Below are 22,381 nucleotides of genomic sequence, written 5' to 3' on the forward strand. Positions count from 1 at the left end.
GTGCCCCCCAATTACGCACCCCCTTTTAAAATCAAAATGATTTTTAGGAGGGGGTAATTTCAAAACGTCTAATGAAAGGTCAGTCTGCGGTGTCTCTGCCGGTGAAGTCCTCTGTAAGACAAATGGAGCTCCTGAGGTTTCGGTGGACCTGCTGTGCAGAGCAGGGCGCCAGCGCTCTGGAGCAGCAGCAGCAGAGGAGAGGTATTGTTAAAAATGTTTGGCTCTTTTCGGTAGCTATCTGTTGTGTCGTTAAGGTTAAAACAACGCAATGCATCTATTTCTAGCAGGGTTTCCTGGACAGGACAGCTCTCTGGTGGTTTCTTCATCATCACACGTCTTCGTTACTTTCAAGCAAATCATTTAATTTTGATTCAACAGGTAAATATTTAATTTACTAGCTTACATTAAATTGTAAGATGAGCGTGGTGGTGGTGTAATTTCTCTTTTGTTTATATTTGCAGTGTATCAGGATTAAATTACGGTAAAGCGAAGGGCTATTTTTAGTGCTGCAATTTTAAAGACAAAACATCTGGCTTCAAAATTTAATATTGTTATTGGTGCAGTATTTATTATCATAGCCCAAATCTGGCTGTGGTTTTTGAATGCAGACCTAGAGTATCTATAAATAATTTAACTATAAAATCATGTAACGTATATTATTTTGAAGTGGTGTATTTGCATGTACAAGTCTTAGGCTGGTTCGTGGATTTTATGAAGAGGTGTGTATTTTCGTTAACGAAGAAAGATGATTTAATGTAGACTTTTTAAGAAAAATGTTTTAAAATAATTCTTCTGTTATTTTGATAATTTTAAATATCCAGAAAATAGTTGTATAGCACTATTTACCAGAGGTAGTAATGCATGTTGTTGCTTTGATTCGTGTCACCGATTTCTTTAAAAGAATGAAGCTATGCATTTCCGTTTATTTTGAATCTAAATCTTATTTTTAAAATTTAAACAATTTCTGAGTTTGAGGGAACAGAAATATAGTATGAGGCTAAAATAACTGTATTACGGTCATTAACATATTCCTTGTTACTGTAATACCATTATGTCATAGGCTCTTCACTATGCATTTTTGCAGTTTGAGAATTAAAAGGTGTAACAGACTAGTCAACAGTTTAAATTAATAGGCCCATGATATTGTCTAACAAATTAGTGCCACTTGATATAAGTATATTATGATTTGAAATATTATTTCAAGAGGGTAGTAGAATGGACTGAAGTTGTTGGTCTGGTTCTGTGTGACAACAGCACCTCATATTTAAATACTGCTTCACAAGCCAACAGCAATTTCATTCGATTGTCCACTAGTGAGTTTTGTAGTCAGAAAACTAGCTGTTCAGGAATACCGTAATCAACACAAAACAGTAAGATCTGATGGCTGCTATTCTCTTTTTAGTATTTTCAGAGCACACACAAGCTTCTGATCACTCAGGAGAGTTTAAAAGTTTAACTGCATGCAGGCCATCTTGAGCTTGTTCCGTGTGATGGTGGGGTAAGGGGACTGAGCTCATAACAAGCATTATTTTGAGTTCCTAATATTGTGAGGACCCCCTAGAGAAGTCTGTGACCAGATAGTTGCTTTTCTTTTTCAATGGTGATCACGTTGTCTGAAGAAATATTCTTATGAATGATTTAAAATGGCTTATGATGCAGGTTATATCACCTGGAATATCCTTGGTACAGTATGTCATTTCCGGATTCATGTTAATATATTAGGAGTTGCTTCCAGAAATTGGAGAACTGCAGAATGTACATGTTCAAGTTTGTCTCACTACGATTCATCAGGTCTGCCGTGTAGGATCTGAAGTCCCATGGGTTTTATAGACAGCTTTCATTGCCAACCGATTAAACCCTATAAAACGTTTTTTGTACAACTAAACGTCCCTTAACAAGCAACCGGATGAGCTAGATGGGTCAAATGAGCTTGGAACACTTCAGTATATTCCTCAGTAAATAAGGAGATAGCTTAGTGAAAACCAGGACTGGCATGTCATTCAGAAACTGCCTCTTCTTCGTTGTAAGGATGTTGTTTGTGCTGACCTGTGCACCTCCAGTGCGGTCATGTTGTGCCAATACAGCACTTAGAATTGAGGTGGATTCTTCTGAAGAATCTTTCCACAATAATAAAGTCTAAGGGTTTCCTGTTATTAAGGAAGTAGAACCCGTAAGGCTTTAGTACTTATTTTTATTAGGTTTATTCGGCAGCCTGCATTGATCAGTGATATCTATAGTGATGAGTTTGGGTGGATCCTGTGTTAGAAGTGGTTGAGAACTGAGTTTTTTATTTGACAACCTTAAAGCACTTGGAAATCAAAGAATGCAAAGATTTTCCCTAAACCAGTATGATTAAGAAATGTTCTCATTAGATTTAAAGATTCTGGATATTTACCAATAAATATTATGTGCTTACTTTTCCAGTGTCCCCTTTGTTTCTAAATAAAATATATTTTATTTCCCATGATTACAAATTCTGGTTCATTTCTAATATGAAGCACAACAGGGTATATGGTGGAAATCCCAGTTTGCAGCTTAAAAAGAGGTTGAAAACAACCCCACAGACTTTTCAGGTATTATAGATTTATCGTATCGGCATGATTTTAGATTATTTTAGCCAAAACCAATAGAAAATGCTGCTATTAATTGCCAATATTTAATAAGGTGGTTAACAGTACCTGTTGATATTCATTTTCTTTTTTCTAAATATGTATTTCTTGCATTTTTTTCCCCAAATATTTTTTTTTTTAGAATGAATCTTTTTTTAATATGGATTTTGCCTTTTGGGCTATTACATTTTTTTAAATTTATGTCTTGTTACCAAAGCTTAGTATACATACAGACTGAAAAATATTTATTGATCCCGTGATATGTGCAGAACAGTGCTGTAGCCGCGCTGGTGACAAGCGAACGGGCTGCTTGTTATTGCTGGATGCCAGAGAGAGTCAGTCAGCCCTTATCCTACCTCTTCCCAGATGACCTACCCACAGGAAAAAGGGAAATGTAGTTTTAACAGCTGACTTTTATATGGAGAACTAAAGGAAGTGGATTTTTTCTGTTTGGCCCAGCGCCACATTTTTTAAGAACTAATAGAACTGACAATCGACCTTTAAGTGTTGGTAATATATGCTTGTTTATATTTCACAATAGGAATAAAAATATGTTTTACAGTATTAAACATAAAATGAACAATGCTACATAATTCCTAATGCAAGAAATTGTATAGGGCTAATAAAGTGATGTTGTGATGTTATGTTGTTACTGCAGTCGGTATATAAATACACATTATATGGTGTCAGGCTGGCCTGTTTTTCATGGGTTTTGAGTACCTGCAAAACAACTGTTAGGGCTGCGAATCTCTCTGTTGGTGGCATAGTAAACACATTTGTGTGATATAGTTTGTCAAAGGAGGTGCAGAAGTCCGCAGTTCTGGGTGTGATGATAGGGCAGGGGAAGTGCTTGAGGGCTGAAGGCTGGTTGTTTCTATAGATGTTGAAGTGTAATGCAGTGTCTCAGGCGAGCAGAATAATACCCAGTACCAGGCTGGGTGAGAGTCGTGCGATGTACAGTACGAGCTGAGCCAGTATGAAGCAGAACCCAGCTCCTTGGAAATCCGAGTCAGGAGAGTCTTCAAAGGGGATCTGGTCGGTATGAATGCAGTTATTGCTGCCAGAGCTGACATGGAAAGGGTTCCTGATTGTAGATTTTGGTGCTGAAATTTCAGAAAGCATGCAAGTCTTGCAAAAAGTAATAACGTGTCTGTAAACAATAGGCTGATAAATGAGTGCAGTAAAGGGCCTCTTAGCTGCAGTGTAACTGTCATTTTGGGAAAGAATGTGAAAAATGCAAATAATACATGGTTTTAATGAAGACTTTATTGCACATATATAGGATTTAAACAGTGTGCCTGTGTTGCTGATGAAAGACGGTAGTTTGTTTTGTGATGTAGAGAGACGTTTTGCAGATCTCACTCATCAGTACGAATTTAGAATTTCATCAGGGAGCAGGGCGCTATAAAAAGGTGTGTGCTTTGGCGTGGACCTGTTGGTGCAGGTAATGATGAATTTTGTATGATCTGTCACATCTGCATTACAAAATGAGTTTGTTTTTTTGGGGGGGTGGGGGGAGTCTGTGACGAGACCCTTGTGTGGCTCAGTCGACTGAAATCCAGGTGAATTTTCCTGCCTCGTCTCCATGATCCGCTAGTTCGGTCGTATGCTGTGAGATCTGAGGGGCGCTCGTCGACGCCTGGGCTGGTACAGCTTGCTGGTTTGTTACCAGAATGGCCGTTTCCCCCTAAATTTTCCTCTTTCCGTGTGCGGAAGCCCAGTATGGCACAGCACATACAGTAGGCTCCTTCTCCTTGTGTGTTTTCCCAGGCAGCGCTCGAGGTTTTGAGCGCTGGTGGCGCTGGTGAGCTCCGCCTGCTCTTCTCGTACACACACCGACAGAGCCAGAGTAAGTGAGAGAGCGCGCTGTGGGGAGGTGGAGGAGGACGGATTGTTTTCTTTGTTATTTTTAAACTCTTGCAACTCGTCCCCATGACACGATTCACAAAGGGCTGCAAACGCCGGGATTCCCGATGCACTCGAAAAAGGGCAGCAGGCTTTCACGGGTAAAGTGATAAACTTTTTTTTTTATTGCCAGCAGCCCGGGGTGTAGGATTGCGGTAAGCCAGGGATGAAATGTGCCCTCGCTTTGCCGTGTTTGAATCAAACTCGAGCCCGAGCGGGTTTTCGTGCCGGGGCCGTGCGGGTCTGAGCGGCCGGGGGTGGGGATCGGGGGGCTGTCCGCGCCGGTGGGCGACCCCGGCCGGGCCGGCGCTGCGCGGCCGCGAATAATCTCCTGAAGTTGTGTGCAAGTCGGTCGGCTGGGGAAGAGGGCCTGGCTGTGTGTGGAGTTTGGTGCTGCCTCCCTTCCCCCACCGGCCTCTGCTGCCGAGACTCGCAGAGGCCAAGACGTGCGCTCAGTGTGGAGCCGCACTTCAAAGCGCCCGGCGGGGGGGCGGGCACGCTGCGCAGACCCCCTGCACAAGCCCGGGCTCCGCTAAAATGTGTCGGCCTGCTCCTGAACGCGTTATTTTTTGTGATTATTTTTTTACGCGGCGTAGCTGCGGGTACGTGGTTACACAGTTTTCAGACTGATATCGTATCACAGAGCCGGTCTGTGTGTGTCAGGGGGAGGGAGATCAAAGAGCGTGCGTGAGGGAGAGCCGTATCGCGGAGTTTTGGCGGAGCAGGTAACTTCGGGGGGCAAAGGCAAAAAAAAAGTATTCTCCATTTTTAACGTGTGTTGTGAAATGTCGAAACATAACGCCTCTTGGTTGTCTGTAGTTGCCGCGGTTCACGAAGGAGAATGAAGTCACTCGGAAGTGAAACGCTTCTGTCGCTTGTATGTTTTTTTTCTCCCCCCAAAATGACGTGCGGTGGGCTTTGCGTTCGCTCACAATTTCACTTTATTCTGGAGAGAGCCGCGTTTTAGACATTGCAGCAGCTCGCACAGCTGCACTTCAGATGAAATACAGTGTGCTCAACCTTTTCATTTAAGACCGTTTTTATCAGCGTTGCAGGAGGAAAGTGGGGGCAACGGCAGTTTAGGTAGAGACGCATAAAGACAGGGGTTCCACCTAAAGCATTTTGCACGGATAGTCGTGGAATCGAAATTGTACCTCTGTTCTGGCAGTGACACATGAAAAGAGCACGTTGTTGGACAATGTGTGCCTGAGGTGGGCAGGTTGTAAACCGAGTGTTTTAACTGTACAATTGATGTGTTTTCAACTTTGGAACTGTGAATAAAATGCTTGTACTTCCTGGTCTAATAGTTGTGGAAAGCAGTTCTGTTGGCCAGTATTATTTCCACCATCGATGGACGTTTTATTTCAGAATGTATTTTGTGACTGAATAAATTGCGAGTCTCTTAAGAAAGCAGTGCATTCATTTTTAGACACATCTACCTCAAACAATAAGCAATACAATATACGCAAGCCCTTTAAAATGCTTTCTGGAGAGCTCTTATACAGGCTTCAAGGAAGAGCAAAGCATGGTTTTACCTTGCACAGTTGGAAATCAAATGTAAAAATGCTGTGTGTTGATTAATCAAATTGTGAAATAATGTGTATAATTGGCATACCTTCAGAGCAGTGAGCAGATCTGTTTCTCATTTTGTCAAATGTGGGATTTGCAGAGCATTTGTCCTCTGCTCAGGGTCTGCATGCCTCTTACGTGTATCTCTGGGTTTCCCATCACAGGCCCTGCCTGTTATATATTGTTTGGTAGAGCAGTGATTAGTTTGTCAAAATATGATGTTTGTGCCCGATGGCAAAGTTGATTGGATTGGTTTCAGTTCAATATGCTAAAATTAAACAAACGCAGTTCTGAAAGTAAGAAGAAATTAAATGTTGATGTAGATGGTTTTTAAAGGACATGGGTATTTACACTACAGTGTTTATTCATGCTTTTGATGTACAAATATAAAATCAATATTGAACAGAGAATTAACTCATTCATCAAAGCAAGTCAGTAAAAATTCTATTCAGGACAGAAAATGGTACAGTTTTTGGGTGGCACCCTATTCTCTCATGATCACATTTCTCAGTGTATGCTTTTAAACTTTATGAATAAATATCACGCCACCAGTTAGTTAACTGGCTGAAATAAATATTTCAGAACTTATTGTGAAGAGGAGAACTTTGTACCTCTTGGTTCTGTGATTAATCAGTAGATTCATCAAACATACCGGTAAAGCTCCCATTAGTGTTCAGACCGAGGACTGATTGATTGATGCTCGACTCTAAATACAGACACAGCTTAAATTAAAGACAGTCTGCAAAGATCTTGATTAGTTCCTTTGGCTGTTTATATAGAGCTCAATAGCATAACAGGTAAATGACACTAGCCATGCAGTGTATTCGTCTTCTGGCCTGCATGTGTGTATATAGGTGTACAACTGCTTGGTCTTGAGTACCTTCCAAGCCTTCCTGTGTCAGGAACTACTTAATATTCATACCCACAATTCACAGCGACAGCCTGGTCTTTAAAGAACCTTCCTAACCCCGGTGGGTTCAGCTTTTAACATGTATAGATATGTGCACTGAGCACTAGCAGGAGCTTTCTCCAGGACAGAATTGTTAACACACTCTGTGGGAAGATCAGGGTAACAGTGCTGCACTTGAGCATTCCAGGAAGAGAAAGTTCTTCTAGTAAAAGGACATGTTCAGGGTGATCCTATTGGAAAATTCAGCTCTCCGTTGTCGTATCTATAGGCCTGTGCACCGCACCTTTCATGCGTCATGTAGCTCTTATTAATATTGAACCTCAGAGCTTGTGCCTCTGCTACAGGGTCCCTAGCTGGCAGAAGAGTACCTGGATTCCGAGCTGCTGCAAAGCTTTCTTCAGCAAGGGAATGAAATATTTTAGGCCAGGTCACATCGGCGAGTGTGCCCACAAGCCTCACAGTCCAGGCGCATAACGCTTTTCTAACCTCAGAAGTGTACATGCTTGCAGTGGGTCCTGTTTGTGTAGACCAAATCACGTTCAGAACTCAAGCTGATTTAATGACCTCTTGTAAACCTTAGGGTTTGCAGTGAGCTCAGAAATGGTGTTTTTCTTCCAAAACGCCTTTTACATTATTTCAGAAACATTCACAGAAAGTGATTAACATTGCAGTAACGAGACAGGCTTTAAACTCCACGAGCAATACAGGGGTGACTTCAATTTAGAATTATTTATCTAAAACCTTTTTTATAAAATCAATTACATTTCCGTGTTGTCCGAGTGTAAGATTGTTTGACATCTTTGAATTGTATACACTTGTTAGAGAATAAAGATTGGCAGGATACACATCCTCCACTCTATAAAATTGTACGATGTCAGAGTACGTGGATATGTCCTGTTGAAGGCTTTTATTTGCTGAAATGTTGACAGTACCCAGTAAATCGTTATGGAATGTAACAGTTGCATCCTGCTCAATTTATTACAATGATTGGTTTCTGTTGGACAATAACCTCTGGTATGCATTTTCCTCTCTTTCCTGAAATATACATATATTAGGAACGGACAGGAGAGAAATATTTCTGAATGGAAATGCCTTCTGGATTTTGAAATAATTAATGTTGGCAGTATAACATTTGACATACAGAGACCTGGGGTTTGTAGATTTAGTAGATGGTGCCGTGGTCAGCCTTAGCTGGTTCCTTTCAGCTGGAGGAGGCAGTTTGCTGAGTGATTAATGTTTCACCTCTGTTGTGAAGTCCCTATCCAGTTGGCATTCTAGTTCCTAGAGACGTTCAAGGAGAACTCAAAGCTTTCTGTATGTTAGATGGAATGGACTTTTGCATGGAAATGCAGAGCATAATTGTCTGTGGTCAAAAGATGGCAGAAACCTTGAGCACAGAAGTTTGACAACTGGTCTATTTTGCTGTCGTTTTTTACAAACATGAGGTGAACAACCGCCACCTTCTCTGAAGATGGGACATGTTGAAATCTGTGACAAAAGTGACAAAACTTTTGAGAAAACAGGGATGTACTTTTCCCAGAAAGAGGTGCATCTTCAAGGCAGATACCACTTTGTTCAGCTCAATTGTGCAAGGAGAGGGCAGGATCGTCCGGGACTGGGGTTTGATTCTGCTTTCCTGATGTAGACTGGGAAAAAATGGGTAAGTCTGCAAATGCTAATAAACTGCTTTACTAATGTTCATTTTTCTTTTTTTTTTCCCAGGAGGAATTCTTTGGCAGCAGTACTTGTAGAAGTCTGGATTTAATTGTGATCAAATTTGGGCTTTACTGGGACTGGGTGAAGAGCCGCCGTCAGAATGAGTGTGAGAGAGAAGAGGTTCCCCGTGGACGTAGGGGGCAGCTTTACTGAGGACGCTCCGAGGCCCCCCGTCCCGGGGGAGGAGGGCGAGCTGGTGGCCAGCGATGTCCGGCAGTACAGCCACAGCTTCTACTCCGCCAAGGCCGAGGGCATCAAGAGCGAGGGCTCCACCGCCACGCCCACGCCGCGCAGGCCCGACCTGGACCTGGGCTACGAGCCCGAGGGCAGCGCCTCGCCCACGCCGCCCTACCTGAAGTGGGCAGAGTCGCTCCACTCGCTCCTGGACGACCAAGATGGGATTCACCTCTTCCGCACCTTCCTGAAGCAGGAGGACTGCGCGGACCTGCTGGACTTCTGGTTCGCCTGCAGCGGCTTCCGCAAGCTGGAGACCAGCGAGGGCAACGAAGAGAAGAAGCTGAAGCTGGCCAAGGCCATCTACAAGAAGTACATCCTGGACAGCAACGGCATCGTGTCGCGGCAGATCAAGCCTGCCACCAAGAGCTTCATCAAGGACTGCGTGGTGAGGCTGCACATCGATCCCGCCATGTTCGACCAGGCCCAGACTGAGATCCAGACCATGATGGAGGAGAACACCTACCCGGTGTTCCTCAAGTCCGACATCTATTTGGAATACACAAGGACAGGGGGCGAGAGCCCCAAGCTGTACAGTGACCAGAGCTCCGTGTCTGGGAACGGCAAGGTCCTGCCTGGATATTTACCCACCTTGAACGAGGACGAGGAATGGAAATGCGACCAGGAGCCGGAAGAGCAGCAGGAGAGTGACCCGACCCCGACCAGCCGGCTGACGCAGAAGCTGCTGATGGAGACGGCCCCCCAGCGGGCCGTCACGAGCCGGCGCTACCAGGACAGCACCGAGTACAGGTACAGCCTCTCAAACCCCTCCGGGTCTGTGCCGGTCTCGGGGTGCAAGGAAGGAACCAGAAATTCAGCTCTGACTGAAGACTTGTGCTGTGTGGGCTAGAGCTCAGCTGACTGTGGGGAAGAATACACTATAGCTTTTAGAAGCTGTTTTTAAACATGATATGCATCAGAATCATTCATCAATAAGGCGTCCCCACTAGATATATATTTACATGGTGCTTTACAAAAGTATCCATCCTCTTCCGGAGTGTCTCTTTGGGTTAAATTACAGCTGATGTACGTATTAAAAAAGATGAGTATTTTAAAGCAGTCTGCTCAAACTGAAGAATGTAATTGTTAAAATAATTCGCTGGTCGCTGTTTGCAGTGTTTTTCTAGACACTGTCTATATTACTCTTTTCATCACAATCTGTAGCAGAAATGATCTCGGGACGTAAACGTAGTAGCAGTAGGGCGCGTTATTGTTTTTCAATGAGGAAATTAGTCTTGTTACATGTCTTGCTATATAAATGACAAACATCTGAATATTTTATAAACAAAAGTTGAAGTGAATGGCATTATTTTATATTTCCTATTTTGCTGAATCTATAAATACAGCCTAGATGTCTAGAAACAGGAATATGATTTACAAATGGCTTTTACCTGTGCGAAACAGTTTTGCTGTTTGCTATTGGCATTCCAGCAGCACAGTGATGGAGGGCTGGAGAATGTCACCCCGGTTTCTTGGGGTGCTGTGATTGACAGTCATCCACTAAACATAGGTGTCCTGCCTAATGCCCACGCAACTCCTATTGAGAACTAACAGAGTGAGAAAACATTTGACTTGTCAGTTTGCGTCTTGCGAGTGAGCCTGAGGTGTGTGTGCTTGGACCAGACACGGAGGCCCAGGCTGTTAGGACTCAGGGCCCTGCTGCTTGTACCTGTGACGTCAGGGACTGCAGCGGTTCCCAGCCGCACCGCTGGGAAGTGTCTGTGCTTCCGTGTCTTCCAGCCGTTTATAAGTTTGGTCCCTCTGTTTCCTGCGGGATGTGTATTTATATAACATCTGTGTACGTTCACAGTGTCGTCCGGAAGTGTTCACCCCCTTCTGAACAGTTACTGTTGCAACCCAGTTTTCTAATGCGGTCAGTTTTTTCACTCGATTGACACGGCATATGTAACAGTTTAAAGGGGCAGTGTCCCCTGTGATGGACTGGTGTCCTGTCCAGGGTGTGAGAGTGTGTGTGTGTCCTGTGATGGACTGGTGTCCTGTCCAGGGTGTGTGTGTGTGTGTGTCCTGTGATGGACTGGTGTCCTGTCCAGGGTGTGTGTGTGTGTGTGTCCTGTGATGGACTGGTGTCCTGTCCAGGGTGTGTGTGTGTGTGTCCTGTGATGGACGGGTGTCCTGTCCAGGGTGTGTGTGTGTGTGTCCTGTGATGGAGTGACGAGTCTGCCAGTCCTTCCCTCTGCAGAGGTTCTCCTCCCTGGCTGTGGAGCCATGTAGCTCTGTCAGGGGTGGTCGCTGGGTCTGGGGTGATGGCCTGCTCTGAGAAGAGTCTGGGTGGTAATGATGGCCTTGGCTGTGATCCTGGGAGCTTTCAACACCTGAGAAATGTCTTTATACCCCTCCTCAGATCTGTCTCCACACAGGTCTAACACGGAGGACAGACATATCCCTGTCCTTTATGGTAGGGTCTCCACTCCGACAGGCACTGTCAACTGAGGCACCTTGCATAAACGGGTGCATTTAGACTGGGATCAAGCAAACCCATTGAACTTTCCAGTACGAGGGATCTCGCAGTTAGATGCTCTTGTGTTCAAGTCGGACTGTCATAGCAGTGGTGAATAATTATCGATACATTATATTAAATACCATGTAAAGTATTTAATCTTCCTTCACGAAGCCAAAGCAGAACAGAAAATGTCACCTAGTAGTTATTTAGAAGTAAAGGACAAATTCCCTAAATACTGGGTTTCCAGAGTTTCTAGTTCTTATTATTTGAAGTTCTTGATAAAGAAATTTTAGATGTTTAAAACTGTGCCTTCCTCCTTTTTGCTTTCTGAATTTATATTCCTTTGCCCTGAAGGCATGAAAGGATTTTAATTGCTGAAAGTAATGCAGTTTTGAGGTTGTTTGCAAATGATTAATTTATTAGGTGAAATAGTTGGCTTGTATTTCAAAAAGACAACCTTCATTTTTAACTGCTTTTTAAGATTACCCTTTGGCTTTTGTAACTGAATTTTACATTAGTCATATGTTCAGTTTGTTTCTCTATAAAACAGCAAAATGAGACCAAATCGGTTGATTCAAATGTGGATCCGCATGCTGGCAGTGTAAGAGAAATCAGTACGATTAGCATGGAGCTGTTTCGCACCTAGGTTATGAACATTTCAAAAGAGGGTTCAGTCTGAGCTTTGTCTCAAACAGCAATGCTTAATAAAAGATGTGTGGAGACTCTGTATATTATTTTTTGCATTGGATTGCAGACGTTTTGGACGTTGGAGATTCGGAGTAGACTTCAGTTTTTATTACTTCCTGTTCTCCAGCAAAAGTAAACTGTATAAAATGTACCACATTTTTAGTGCAGGAAGCAGCCTCTTTTACCAAAGCTCTGCAGTTTGCTTTGGTCATAAATAATGTTTTATGGCTACGGTAATACTGAAATTGTTTGGATGTTTTCAAGAGAATTTATTACACGCTTTCAGTCGACAACAGCAGTCAGTATGTACAGTATAGCAGACATCCTCTTAGTGGTGATGTCTTTTGTAATAACATTACCACTTGTATTGAAAGGTGTGAATGTGTCCGTAAGAGATGAATTTGTATGCTTGTGTGTTGTTTGAAGTCTTGTAAGCTCCCTACCCTACGCTGAGGCTGTCCTGTGAAATTGTACAAATAGTTGTTGTAATAGTAGTAATAAAAATAACAGTTGTCTTAATGCTGAGAGGTGATGTAAGTTTATTTTTCTCACTTATCTATTCAGTTATTTGAATAGTATGGTTCTTAATCAACATATACTTGTTGATTGTGAACGTGAAGGCCGTTGATAAGGTGTGTCTATAATGTGTTGATCCTTGAGAGGAGGAGCACTTATTAATCTTTTTTAAGAAATAAAGAAAACAATCTTTAATGTGTAGTAATGAGTAATGTGTAGTATTTATAGGGAAGATACAGAGTTACAATTTAATAGGTGCAGAAATGTCAAAAGACCTTTTGCAAATGTGATTGAAAAACCTGAAATAGCACAGCTTTTAAAAAGATTGTGCAGATTTTATTTTATAGAGGACTATCGCATGAATGGATTGGGTCATTTGGTTCTTGAAAATGTTAGTCTTAAATGGAATAGTTTGTCAACATTAACCCATGTCGGAGTAATCTTAATTACATTTTCTATCCATGACGAAATCAAACAAAATAGATAAGTCATGTTTTCACATTGATTTACAGGCTCTAGGCAGCCTAGAGACAACCTGCTGTCTTACTTTCTTTACTTCCAATCCAGTGTAGCTTCTAAAGATTTTTTTTTTCATCTGGCTAGTCAGCGCTTTGTACAGCAGTTAAAATCTTTGTTCATATATTCATATTTGTCACTGTAGCTTTAACAAACCAGTTGATGAAATCAATTGAAGGCTTTACTCAATCCTCAATCAAACGTCCTCCTTGAACAAGATCCTTTGTTTTCGTCCTCTGTGCAAGAATTCACTGACACTTTATTCAGAACGAACCTTTTAAACACTGTGCTGTTCTGAGTGAACAGTCACGTTCAAGGCACTAGAGAAAATATAATCATAAGTATTCAGTGAAAATCACATCCAGAAAATTGTCAAACGGTGAGTGATGAGTCACTTCTCTATGTCACAGTGATGTGCGTTTTTGGCAGGAGTATGGAGGAGTGGTTGGTGTTTTGGACTCAGAACAGGAGAGGTTCAAATCTCAGGTGAGACACTGTTGTTATACCTGAGAGCAGAGGACTTTACCCCCAGCAGTTTCAGGTGCATGAATGGGTATGGATGTTAGTCGATTGGGCTAAGGCTGCCTGCCAAATAGATCAATATATGTTGACCACAAATACCATTTTGAAAAAAAAAATCCCTTGCATTCTAGAGAAAAAATCGTTATTTTAGTATGGTGATTCCTGGCATTTTGTGATTTTTTGACGTGGATGACCTGCATTCAAATGGCTTCAAAATTACAGAGCAAGATGAAGAAGATTCCTTTATTTGGTCATTTCTTGATTTAATTAAATTTGGCATGTGCTGATCCACAGGGGGTGGACAAAATAGTGGAAAAAGTGAGAAATACATAAATCGTTATTTTTTAACAGAAGCAAGTTTGTCACCATTTGTAAAAACAGATGGAACCATAATTCTATCACTAACCTTCAGCACGTTGGGGACGGCAGCATCAGGTGATCATTTTCTGCATGTTTGGGAAAACAATGGTCATGTTTCTGACGCAGTTCATGCACAGGCTTTTTCTTGCTTGCACATTCGTATTTAACACATTGGGGTGCTGAGTAACATCATACAGAAATGCAGAAAACAACTGGTCCAAGTTGCTTTAGAACAAATATTGATTAATTTCTCCATGTCCAAGAATAACAAGTGAATGTGGTTCAAAACCCTCAGTTAAATATTATGGGCTCTTATATTACCCCCCCGAAAAACCATCTTACTCTGCAAAAGCAGATCCTCATCCTGGGTGTCTACATTCCTCATTCAAAACCAAGTATAGTGTTCCAGGCTTCAACATAATCAGTTCAACTACAGTTGACATTGCATTATTTACAAAACTTTGCAAATGCTCAATGCGATGATATGAAAAAAGATTATTCTGGTTGTATGTTGAGACTTCTTTTAAGATTTCCGATGTAAAATGTAACAACTTTAATCTCCTCACTGGTTGTTCCGTTTTGCAAGGGAACCACAACTGTCATCACATCTAGTCCAGCATTTGTAGCTCTGACAAATAGCAGTAACGGGGGTATCGCTGATATCCCAACTTTTAGTCATTTCAAGACTGACAAACACAGAAGAAACCTTTCCTCAAGGATATTTGTGATGTGGTCAAAGATATCCAACACCCACCTCAACGCTGGCAAAATTATACAGCTGATGTTTTTACCCTGTTCTTAAGCTCCTTTTTGTCAGCAGCCTGTGAAAATGCGGTCTTTCATCATATGACTGTTAGAGCATAGGGTTTTATCCATTTAATTTCTTCATGTGTGATTTCATGACCCGTGAAAACATTTCTTTCCTGAGCTTATTCTTGATGTGTACTTTTAAAATATCTAATTAAATTATTTTGTTTAATTGGGCAGTGGGATTGTTATGTATGAAGCTCATGCATTTCCCTTCACTGAAAGGCACAAAGAAGAAAATCTTGTTCCCACTGCTCTCGAAAGGATCTGTGCTCATCCTTGTACTTGGATGTTTTAGCCATGTTCAGATTTCTCCGTGGTAAGTGTTTTCTATCCAAGAGAAATTCACGCAGTTTTTCAACGAATTCTCATCCTTCTTTTAGCACGGTCCTAGTGCCTGCAGTGTGTGATTGCTGCACTCTGGTAGGATATTGAACACAGAAAGCTGGTTTTCTTGAGGAGCCTCGGCGTTAAGCAGTCACTGTGTGTCAGATGAGTAAACCAGGAAATTGTGGCTCGGCCCGTAGTGTAGGTCTCCTTATAGACGTCTTGTCAGTCACAGATATTCTCTGTGCACAGTACTTAATTTGAGTCGTTTTTTATCCCTTTTATTTTTATTGAATTTCTTTTCATCCAGATCTACTTAATATTTCCTTCAACAAGTCTAGCAGGCACCCCCATGGAATTCTCTCCTCCAGAACGGTCTCCCTGGCCTGCTGTGGGTCTCCTCTCTTCTCCACACCAGGCTCTTCCCAGTTCCTCGGCGGCTAGTGGGTGGATGCTCCCTTGTTTTCTGCCTACCCAGATCAGTGGCTGGAGGTGTCGGTTCATCGGAAAGATGGTTGAAGTGTTAAAATGAAAACTCAGAGAATTGAGGTGTGTCCCCCTGGGGGAAGGATGGGTCCAGAACAATACCCCATGATTTCTGCCTCGGATTTTGCATGTGCGTCTACGCCTCCGCTCCAGTCCGCCTTTTACCAGTTCAGAGGGAACATTTGGAGGCACTTTTACTATGAAATATTTTAAGTTCACGGTTTTTGTTGTCTGATAATCTGTTCTAGGCTGAATGTGCCTGAAGTTGTCTCATACCGTGTAGATTTATTAAGCCCAGTTTGAAATGATGAGCTTGACGCAAAGAAATCAGCATGTACCTATAGAGAACTACTTTTGTGTACACTATTCATCTCAAAGAATACCAAAATCTCTCATATCTAGGAGGTCATATATAAGCCATGATGTGCCAGCAATCATGCCACACGGCAAATTTCATATTGACCCAGCCCAGCGGTGGTTAGGTTCTGAGACCTGGTAACACTGTGTTATAAGGTGCTCATGCTGCTGTACACACAATATTGTTGTGGTAGTTGCATACAGGGGAGTTATTAGTGAAACATGGTATTGTGTATGTGTCCTGTTGCATAGGCTTTTAGATATGAGAAGGGTTGTAGTCTCCAGGTATAGAGCAGTGCTGTAGGATTGTGCAGCTCCACATTTGACATCTCTTTCTTTCCTCCACTGCTCTGGTGGAAAGCAGTTTTCCTGCCTGCTTAAGTCATTAGGAGGTTCTGGCTAGTTTAAAATTCTGAATAATCAGGAAAAGCTGCAGTAATCCCCATCCAGGCAGCCTCGCTCATGAACTGCGGCATCACTTTCTCTGGAATGTCAGGAGCGCAGGTAGACGTCTGCTGTTTCCCCTGTGGTGCCCCAGAGAGGGCATTGGGAACTAATCTGGTGGAGGTGCAGTGAGCCCCTGTCCCGGACACAGGCGTGCCCCCCTGCCCTTGCTGTCCTGCCGTTGAGTTCTGTGAAGGCAGACCCGGGCCTGGGATTGTGGCCGGCCTTCAGCTGCTGATTTCATTTGCATTTTCCCTCACTTCTCCTTGCGTTGACGTCCTCACAAGATCCTTTGCTCCTGGCAACAGCAGTGGTGCTGAATATAATTGTTATATTTAACAAATATTCCTTTCCTTCTGACCAAGCCCATGATTAGCTTTCTGATTGCATTGAAACTCTTAATGCACTGCAGTAAAGGTATGTACTGAGTCGTCTCTTAGGTAACTCTGATGGCACTTTATTGACTTAATGGTGTTAATGCAAAGGGCAGAAACAATTTGGTCTGACCGAAAACCTGGGATTTCAGAAGCCAAGGCAAAACAGTGCAGATCTTTGGTTGAAGAAGTCTCTACCGCCGAAACGTTGTCCCTTTTCCTTTCAGCAGGGAATAAACCTTTTTGCAGCCTACGCGTGCTGACGCAGCCCCCTACTTGAACTGCTGCTAGATCTGTAGTTGTCATGGCCTTTTCCAAAACTCGTCTGATCAGCCTTAATTAAATGACATTTAGTACACGGCATACGTTTGTTTAATAACTGTCCTGATCCATTTTTTGGGGGCTAAAATCTTGTTTTTATATGAATTATGTCAGTTTGTCTGGTTTCTGCCCATTCTGCGTTTTGTGATGTTTGAATTCAAACTGGGGTGTGATTGTTTCTATCACAGCCACGCGCAGTGACCCCTGTCAAGGTGGTCAACAAGAAGCCCTGGCTGATTGCTCAAGAGATTGGGGCAGTGTTGCTGGGGTCCTGCCTGCTGGCTCGTTGCAGTCTCCAGCACCATCCTGATGGCACGAGGACATCGATCTCTTCGCAAGCAAGGCACACAGCCAGCTCGTCACCTGTGCCGCTAGCTCGGGGGTTTGGCCTTATGCAGTAAAAATCAGTGGAGTGTTGTCGTGGTCAGTCGGGAATGAATAATAAATCAAAATGACCCCTAAAACATTAAATCATTATCTAAAATCCGGATGCTTTATTTTTCTAAAATCTTCCATCCGTAAATAATGCAGTAAGTGATTCAGTGCCCATAATATAGTGATGCATTTTTATTTATTAGACATTATTGACCTGAATTTCTGTGTATTTTCCACAAATGGTATATAATTTAGGCCAACTAATTGCTTTTAATCATCATATTGATCAGTTGGGTTGGGCAGACCTGAACTGAGCATAGATCGTTAAGTGAAAGCACTAACTGCTATTAAACTCAAAATGTACAACACAAATTGTGTGGGCTGTTAGTCAAAGAAACACTGAAGATTGTTATATTTGTAAATGAGGAAAAAAGCTGATAATCTGCTTAAGCGTGGTTTATCAATGGATCTATAAGTGATAGTTCAGGTTACTTTCTCTTTCATTCTGATCCTGGTCAGGAGTGATCTTCCTCTTGACTGGACCTTTGGGAATACACACCTGCTTCATGCTTTTGTTATTTTTCTATATTAGCGCAGATAGATGTCTGCGAGAATATTTGCTTTCAAATTTTAATGGTGTGGCAAATGCAGAGTAATTTTGCCACAGAAAATAACAGAAACCTCAAGAGCAGAGCCCTGCAGTGGCAAGCTGTCTTCGAATCTCCCCACCCCGGCAGCTCCCCTCACAGCTGGCCATGTGAAATGGTAAAACACCGTCCTGGAATTGTAGGCGTTTAACTGTTAATTCTGTTCTGCAGTCTTGGCATGGAAGTGAATGCCTGTGTCATTTATAAATCACCTACAATTCTCTGTAAAAATTGTTTGGTTTCAAATTTGCCTCAAATAATTTTTGAAACCGCTGTGATGTGCAACATGTGCTGGATAGATCGTGATAAACGAAAATGTGATCGTGTAAAATATATAATCACTTAGGCTGCAATATTAGGGATGCTTTCAGTATATAAATTGTGATTTATTGATTTGAGGAAGACTGGCATTGTATTAAAGGTGGTAAGGTATCTGCAAATAAAAATACTCAAAGTGGATTTTAGAAAACTCATGAAACAAGAAGGAAACTGCTCAACAATATATGCAGTATTGTAATATCTACAGCATTGTGATATGAAAACTTTTATCTGCTTATACAGGGAATGAAATGGGAAGGACAAATGTGAGATTTCAGAAAGTTTGCATGGTCTTTGTTTGTAACAAAACACTCCACTGGTGTTCATCTAGTTAAGAAGCTCCTTATCTTCAAAAGCAACCATTATAGGTAGAGCTGACATTTTTTTCTTCTTTGAGGACAGCATGTTGATATTGATTCTTTTGATATGAAAATCATGATAATGCAAATGAATTCAACATTTGTAACAAAAGAAAAACACTGTGTGACTTACACATGGTATGTTGGTGTCTTTCAGCTCTGTGGCAAACCAGTGAGGTTTGTGTCCTTCACCTGTATTTCCCAATGGCCTGTCCCCTTGTTGTCCCCTGTTGTCTGTTTCTATTTTGTTTGATTTCATTGCCGTCACAGATGTCTTGGGGCGATGAAGTTGTGAATAACTACAATAACTGCATATGTAAATCCATAAAAGCACAGTTCCACTAAGGTGTGCTGGCAAAGGGCAGTCTATACCACGGGTCATATGTGGAAACAATATTCCTAGGAAATATTCCTTTTGGCCTGCATTGTTCTGTGTTTGTCCTTTGAGCCGAAGGGTGACGTCTGTTTTAGGTCCTTTTTGGGTAAAGATGCTCATCTCTCTAGAGGCTCAAGCAGCAGTGTGTATGGTGTATGGTGTGGACCACACAGATGTAGTTCATGGTGCAAGCAACACAGGCCTTTGATAGGAGTTTCAAGGGGCTTTGGAGTGGAAATGTGTGAAATGGTCTGTATTTTGGTCCTTTCTGGGGTGATTGTGGTCGAGAGGCGTTCAGTCCTAATCCCACAGCTGGGAGCTCCTGGCAAGCACAGCCCCCAGTGTCTGGACCTGTGGTCTGTGTAGCAGTTCACCTGGAACTGAGACTCCACTTTGAGTCAGTTGAAACGCAATTATCCTGCCCTTCTTTGTTCAGATCACTGGAGAAATGTTGTAGGAGCCCTGTGACAACTAAAATTTCACGTTTTTGTTTTCCCACTTATGAGGAATCTGCCTTTTGGGAAAAGTGGGCTAGTTTCTTATCCCTGTGGCAAATGCAACACTGTGAGAGAAAAAAATGTACTGTTGTGAAGAACAGTTTGAGTCTCTTAAAAGAAAGCTGTCTGCTGTGGATTTTCCCTGGCCTGGTTTGCGTTGTCAGATTGAAAGAACATTGAACCCCCTGGCTTGAAAAGGGCTGTGGAAGAAGCTTTGAAAAACACAGCAGACGTGTATCTCTTAAGAATGTCACACTCAGGGAATGGACAGTCAGCTTCAGTTTGTCTTTTGGTAGTTATGTTGTGGTCTAACAGATTTCTTACCTACTCCAGGGTTGGTAACTGCTTCATCACCACCGTGCGTGTCCTTAACTTGGTGAGGTGACTCACTCAGTGGGTTTTGCAAGCTTGGAGACTGGCTGCCATAGATAGTTTAAGCGGCTTTGATTCATTGTGGAGGACTGCAGCTCTGAATCCACCTCTGCTGATGTGAAAGGCGAATGTTTAAGAGAGCAGCTCTAGTTTCTACTGTGCTCGGCTTACCCTGAGAATCTAAGGCTATATGATTCTTTCACAGTGTGGACACATTACTATGATTGAATCAGCTGGTTTGTGTCTAATTACACTGCCCCTTTTTTCCATACAGTGTTGGAGAATTTCACCCAGGCCTGGAGGTCTTTCTGCAGCAGTGCACTTGAAAGCTGAGGTGTTTCCTGTTGCGCGTGTTGTTTCACGATTTGGTTTAGGCCGCTTGCTGCTGCGATGGTTGCTTAGCTAGAAAAGCCTTTCCACTGGTTTCAGTTCTCCCATTACCTATCCCAGGCAAACTCAACTCGTGTGTACATAGTAGCTTACCTAGGGAATCATATAAGTGGGATTTTGGTACATCAGGCATATACTGTATAGTGGGCAAAAGAATTATTGGCATCCTTGAAATAGATTGACAAAAAAAAAGCTGCATAAAATAAACAACACGCGTAATTAGCTACTCTGAAATGGTACTACTGGCTTTTATTTTGATAGTTATTTCAAAATACATGTTTTTAAATGAGTAATCTTAGTTTTTTTCTAATAAATGTCCAGGGGAACGTTTTTGGTAGTAGCTCTACCAAGATCTACCCGTCTTGCAAAAAGATCCACTGGAGGCAGGAGGCTGTGTGAAGGCTGTTTGCCCTTTTTCTCCATCTGCAAGGCTGATGAGGTTTTCTTGAGCATTTTGGTGGAGCTGCACATTGGTGGTGGTGGGGGGACCCCCATTACCTGTAAAGCGCTTTGAGTGGAGGGTCCAGAAAAGACGTAAGCTATTATTATTATTATTATTATAATTATTAATAATATTATTAAGGCCTCTCTCACATGTTGGCTCAGGGGCAAGAGCTGTTTTGCCAAGACTTCAGGTGCTCATTTATTAACCAAACTTTCGACAGAAATCTAGAAAAAAGTCCTGTCCATAATTATTACCCAGCCCGAAGACTATGATTTAATCTGCCATTTTATAGAAGCCAGTCGCTTTCCTCCCTCCCAGTAAGAGACTGAGTTTGCTTGCTACTGTGTATATGTGGATTTTTAATTGAAATGCACAGTTAATGGTGATTGTTGTTTTGTTAACTCCAAGGCTGGTCAGGCCTTTCTCTCTCGTTAGCCAACACAGTTCTGTGTGCAGGATGAGCTGCTAGTACTTGGCACCCATATCCTCTACTAACAGTTCAAATAGGGTTGTTTTGATAGGGCTGTCAACACATGACGTTACTAAGCACATTGTGTCGCACAATGGGCAGACGCCCGTTCAGGTGCCACTTGTTACTGGGGTTGTCAAAGCCTTGCAGTCACTGTTGCTGTGCTGCTGTTACAAACCATTATGCCACATCCAGCTGAGTCTGCCTAAAATGTGGTTATCGGCAACTCTGAATGGGCTTGGACCCTGTTGTGCGGTGAATCTTCACGTACGTCGTCTTCAAAAACAATATAGGTTTTCCATCTCATTTGATTAATCCTCATTCATCAGAAAGCACTGGGACCTGTTTGTTTTTGCCAGCAGCTGGTCCACGATGTCCTCTCCTGGCAACAGTGTGGTCAGACAGCTGAATTTCTCCTGCTCTGCAAGCTGTCGTGTCCCCAGATAGCTCGCGGTAGATCTTTTGTAGTAAGGAGACTCAGTTCTTCACCAATTGTAGAAGCCTTTTTAGCTTTGGTTTCAATGTGCCTCTCAGTGCAGCTCTGTTCCTGCTGTGTATGTGGTAAGCAGTTGATTTTGTCCTACAAATTACTTTTCCATTTCAAAGAAATCTCCCATTTCTTCCTCTGAGGGCGGGAAGTTCAGATCTCATGCACTACAAAGTGCATATATAATATAAGTGCACAGTTCTTTTGGAACGTGTGAATCATGCAACAGGTTAAACCACAGTTTGTGCATTTTGTCACCCTTGGACTGAAAGATGCTATTTTCATTTTTTCTTAGCATTCTACATCCTCTGCACAGGTCTGCTCACTCAGGTCTGTAGTTCAGAATGCCATTGTCCTTTTGTGTAGAAGCACTTCTGTAAAAGAAATCAAATAAACCTTTGACGTTTCCTTGAGCATCTCTTAACTGTTGCATTTGCTGGAAATGACTGACTACAGTTAATGCTTCATTTAATTTAGTTGAGCTCAGTTTGGATGTTGTTGTCTGACCAGGCTGTGCCCTGTGCT

The 22,381-nt window shown here is 42.4% G+C and overlaps 1 protein-coding gene across 7 annotated transcripts in view; it reads left to right on the top strand.

Annotated features, from left to right (window-relative positions):
- axin1 (axin 1) overlaps nt 1-22,381 on the top strand; it is a 69,742-nt gene that overhangs the window by 30,962 nt on the left and 16,399 nt on the right. For 3 of the 7 annotated variants that reach the window (XM_015359835.2, XM_015359832.2, XM_015359834.2), the window contains one exon: nt 8,716-9,693. In XM_015359835.2, coding sequence (XP_015215321.2) covers nt 8,810-9,693 — 884 coding nt within the window. In that variant the 5' untranslated portion in view covers nt 8,716-8,809. Of the gene's footprint in view, nt 1-95; nt 202-289; nt 379-4,444; nt 4,616-8,715; nt 9,694-22,381 lie in introns of those variants that run through there. The other 4 variants (XR_001479878.2, XM_015359831.2, XM_015359836.2 and 1 more) reach the window with 3 other exon arrangements.

Source organism: Lepisosteus oculatus, chromosome 19, assembly GCF_040954835.1.
Source record: "Lepisosteus oculatus isolate fLepOcu1 chromosome 19, fLepOcu1.hap2, whole genome shotgun sequence".
Classification (NCBI taxonomy): Eukaryota; Metazoa; Chordata; class Actinopteri; order Semionotiformes; family Lepisosteidae; genus Lepisosteus; species Lepisosteus oculatus.